Here is a 4,807-nt window from a genome sequence, read left to right as displayed (position 1 = left end):
TTACGTTTGCTTGACTCTGTGGATTCTTTTAAAAAACAGTTAAAAACTCTTCTGTTCAAACAAGCCTTTTGTTGATCTACATATTTTATATTTTTTTTACATTATTTACATTTGATCTTTTACATTGTATATAATGTCTATTGATTTTATTGTTTATTTTAATATTTTTTTAATATTTGTGTACAGCGCTTTGTGATTGCTTGTCTGTGAAAAGCGCTTTTTGCAAATTCCCTGCTGACTCGGCCTCAGGATGTCTAGAGGCAAGAACCAAGCGCACCCAAATGAGCGCACCAGTGATCATGTGCGCATCACGCAGAGGGAGAGTGAGGGACGAAAAGCAGCAGCAGAGCATGGCAGTTGTATCGCAGTTTGTGTGATTCCGTGTGCGTTAATGAGACTGTAAGTGTTATTGCCTTTGACAGGTTAACTGGTATGATAATAGTTATAGTTGTTTGTGTATGTTTAAGCTAAAGTTATGCCTCAGTACACTGCTACCACGTTAGTAGGTTTATTTAATTATTTAATTAACTAGCACTAAGTTAATACCAGTGGCCAGAATCTCCCCCAATGATTATATCCCGCGGTTAAAGGATTTTTCTGTTGTTTATTGTTTAGTTTAGCTGTTGTTAGCTTGCCACATGCTTGCCTTAGTACTAGCAACTGGGAAGATATGTGCTATTTAGCCAACTTCTGGTCTTACGGCGACCCCTTGTGGACATTGTAAAATATTGCTGTGTCTGAGTAGATGATGTGTTCTGATTGTTGCTTGGTTGTCTTTGAGCCTGCTAATTATAGTGTTACCTGTTTCTGTTTCCAGACAACCATGCTTATAGTCACCGATACTGCACCTGCCACAATTATAAGTGCATATCTTCTGTGAAGCTTCATTAAAGACGGTGAACTAAACTCCTGGACTGCTGCAGTCTTTCTGACCGAAGACTTAGGCCAGACTTGTATACCCAGCACTTCCAGTATATATATATTCTACAAGTGGTCCTTCGAGCCGGATTATACAAGCTGCGCTATGGCTACACCCAGAGAGTTCAACGACAACCAGCCTGCACTGAGTCCCCGTCCCAGCAGGGTGCGACGCATTCCCGGACATCTGGAGGACTTTGAACTCACCTACCCAGCTCACCGTCTTTATAGTACCACAGTAAGACCAGCATCACCACTGACATCAACTTACGCAGCACCACTCAGCCCTGGGAGTTCCCCTAACTACCCTGCAGCTGGTCATTATGGTACGGCAAGTGCAGGGGAAAGATGGCAGGGGCTGGAAGCACGTTGGCAAACGATAAGCCAGCAGATGAAAGAACTTGAAGTGGAAATGGACAGGGTCAGATTGACTTCGTATCCACAGAGTGCACATCTGCCTCACCCTTCATACCGCTATGCAGCATTTCAGCCACATTATAGTAGCCTCCCCCATTTAGAACTGGGTTACCCTGTTCGGCCCCCCAGTCCAAGAGCTGCACCTAACATCCAGCACGAGGTTCTGCACGCTCCAACACAAGCCCCTGCTCCTCAAGTGCAGGTTGACACTGCTGCATCAAACCCAAAACCTGCTTCAGAAGCGATGTCGGTACCAGCCCCCGCATCCACGGCTCCTTCAGCCTGCTCGCCGCCGTGGCTAACACAGCCTGCATTGCCCTTCTCACTACCTCCTGCTTCTCTAATGATGCCTCAGCCAGTGTCCCCTATCACACCGCAGCCAGAACCACATGTGCCCCCGCCAGTGCCCTCTACCACACCGTTACAGCCTGAGCATGTCCCGCCAGAGCAGCAGTATGATGCACTCCCCAGGGCCTGGCAGTCTGCTCCACTGCCATATCCACCTGTGCATCATCCTAGAAGACCCCGTGGTCAGCACTATTATCCAACACCTCACCCAGTAGATGGTTCACATCAGCCGAGTATGATGGAGATGGCGATTGCTTCATCATTTGGCATTCCTAAACCCAAACTGACTGTATTCAGCTCAGGGAAAGAGAGTGATTTTCTTATGCTCAAAAAGGGTCTAGACAGCTTACTTGGTCCGCACAAGCATTTAAGTGAAGACTATAAGTATCAGATCCTGCTTGACCATCTCACATTCCCCTCGGCACTTCAAGTGGCAAAGAGGTATGTCAACAGTCAGACCCCATACACAAGTGCCATGCAAGCGCTCACGCAGAGGTACGGACAGCCAAGGCAGCTAGTGCAGGGGGAACTGAAGGCCATTCTGAATTCCCCACCAGTCAGGGCTGGAGATTATCAAGCATTTGAGGACTTTGCTACCGCAGTTGGAACTCTGGTGGGAATGCTCAGCACCATGGAGGGCCCCTCATCGTCAGAGTTGAAGTGTGGGTCTCATGTGGACACCCTACTCACCAAACTCCCCACTAACTATCGAGATGCATTTGCTGAACATTGCTTTAATCGAGGAATTATCCAAAGTGGCAGTGATCGTACATACACTCTCCCTGATCTAGCGGAGTGGCTGGAAAGGAAGGCCCAGACATTGCAGGTGTCTCGCCAAATCACAAGCCCCTTCCCAGCTATACCAGCACATACTGAGTACAAGGACCGGAAAGCAGGGAGACAACAGAGGGTCAAACCTGCTACTATTCTGCTTGGGGTTCAGCAGGGATCGAAGCCCGCTAATCCTTCTCCGAGCCCTGCCACTGTACCACACCTGAAGAAGAGGGACCGTTTCAAGCCCTTCTGTCCTTACTGTAATAACCAGGAGCACTACCTCAATGCCTGTGCTGACTTTGCCACGCTAACCTGTACTGCCAGAGCTACCTGGATAAAAGAGAAAAAACGATGTTGGAAATGTGGGAGAGGACATTCCCCAGTAAACTGCACTCTGAAGAAGCCCTGTGCAACATGTGGAGAACAACATCTGCACATACTACATGAAGTTGCTACTGCTGAGAGCATCCTGACCTGTGAATACGTCCTCTAACATGGTTTTCTTGGACCAAGTCAGCCATTCTGGGCGAGTAATGCTAAAGGTTGTCCCCGTGCGGTTGCATAATGGGGAGAAAACACTGGACACATATGCTGTCCTGGATGATGGCTCTGAAAGAACAATCATACTACCTGCTGCCATCCATCACCTTGGCCTTGTTGGAACAGAAGAGATTCTGTCCCTCAGGACGATTCGACAAGAAATCGTACAGCTGAAGGGAGCCACTGTATCCTTTCAGGTGTCAGGTATGACAAACCAGGGAGTGAAATACGACATTCACCAGGCTTTTACAGCCGCCGAAGTAACTCTGGCAGAGCAATCACGTGCCGCTGACCTCCTGACACAACGATACAAACACTTGAGAGGCTTATCCCTGCAGTCTTTTGACAAAGTCCAGCCCCTGCTACTTATCGGTTCTGATAACCCTCACCTGATAATACCTACCCAGCCTGTGCGTATCGGTCCAGTTGGTGGCCCAGTGGCTGTGTGCACAATGCTGGGGTGGGCGATTCAGGGACCAGCAAGCTTTTTGCAGCAATCAACAGATGAGAGAAGCTGTCTGCATTTGTCCACTCTCTCCTCCTCAGATGAGCTGCATCAACACGTCCAGAGACTCTGGCAGCTGGACACCCTACCCTTCCACACCAACAAGGAGGTGACGCGATCAGGCGAAGATAAAGCAGCCATAGAACGACTGGAGCAAGGGACTGTCCGGGTCACCGTCGATGGAGTGGCTCGCTATGCTACTCCACTGCTGCGAAGAAAGAATGCACCTGTTCTTCGGGCACCTCCCACAGCTGTGATGGCACTCCTCAGAGCGACAGAGCGACGTTTGTGTAACAGTCCAGATCAAGCTGCTGTCTACAATGAGGAAATCCACAAGTTGGAGAAAGCTGGTTATGTAGTAAAGATCAGCATGAATGAGGTGAGCAGCTCTGCGGAATCATGGTTTATCCCGCACCACATGGTGTACCACAACAACAAGCCCAGAATCGTCTTCAACTGCTCCTTTAACTACAGGCAAGCTTCACTTAACAAGAACCTGCTTCCAGGCCCGGTTCTTGGGTCAACACTGCTTGGCGTGCTGTTGAGATTTAGAGAGTATGCTGTAGCTATCAGTGGGGATATTCGTGGCATGTTCCATCAAGTGCGTCTTCTGCCTGAGGACCAGCCACTTCTACGCTTCTTGTGGCGAGATGGGGAGAGGGAGCGCAGCCCAGACGTGTACGAGTGGCGTGTCCTTCCTTTCGGGACCACATGTAGCCCATGCTGTGCTACATATGCCCTGCAGCGACCATGTAAAGGATCACAGCAAAGACAATGGAGAAGTACTGCACTCTGTGCTCCATGCATTCTATGTGGATAACTGCTTACAGTCTCTACAGTCTCAGACGCAGGCAAAATACCTGATAGACAAGATGAGAGCCCTCCTTGCCAGTGGAGGATTTGAGATAAGGCAGTGGGCTAGCAACGCACCTGAGGTTATCTCTCACCTACCAACTGAAGCCAAATCAACTGAGTGTGAGTTATGGCTAACCACTAGCAAGACTGATCCAGAAGAGTCTTCCCTTGGTCTGCTGTGGCGCTTGCAGCTCTGACACATTGGGATACAAGCACCGTGCCATTCCACGTACTGCACCAACCCTGAGATATGTTTACAGAGTACTGGCAAGCCAATATGACCCATTAGGTTATATCATACCCTTTACAACACGAGCCAAGGTTCTAGTTCAGGCACTCTGGAAGAAGGAGAGGGGTTGGGATGAGCCGATTGCTGACGAGCTCCTGTCCGTGTGGTTAGCATGGGAAAGTGAGCTGCCATACCTGCCAAACCTCAGCTTGCCAAGGTGT

At 49.1% G+C, this 4,807-nt stretch overlaps 1 protein-coding gene across 1 annotated transcript; it reads left to right on the top strand.

Moving 5' to 3' along the window:
- Positions 1-226: 226 nt before the first annotated feature.
- LOC120721704 lies at positions 227-3,397 on the top strand. The gene is made up of 2 exons (XM_040012194.1): positions 227-399; positions 818-3,397. The coding sequence occupies exon 2, from the start codon at positions 1,025-1,027 to the stop codon at positions 2,948-2,950; it is 1,926 nt and encodes a 641-aa protein (XP_039868128.1). The 5' UTR covers positions 227-399; positions 818-1,024; the 3' UTR covers positions 2,951-3,397.
- Positions 3,398-4,807: the final 1,410 nt, after the last annotated feature.

The sequence above is a fragment of the Simochromis diagramma genome, unplaced genomic scaffold (genome assembly GCF_900408965.1).
Source record: "Simochromis diagramma unplaced genomic scaffold, fSimDia1.1 OVJJ01000604.1, whole genome shotgun sequence".
Classification (NCBI taxonomy): Eukaryota; Metazoa; Chordata; class Actinopteri; order Cichliformes; family Cichlidae; genus Simochromis; species Simochromis diagramma.
This window is presented reverse-complemented; position numbering and strand designations above follow the sequence as displayed.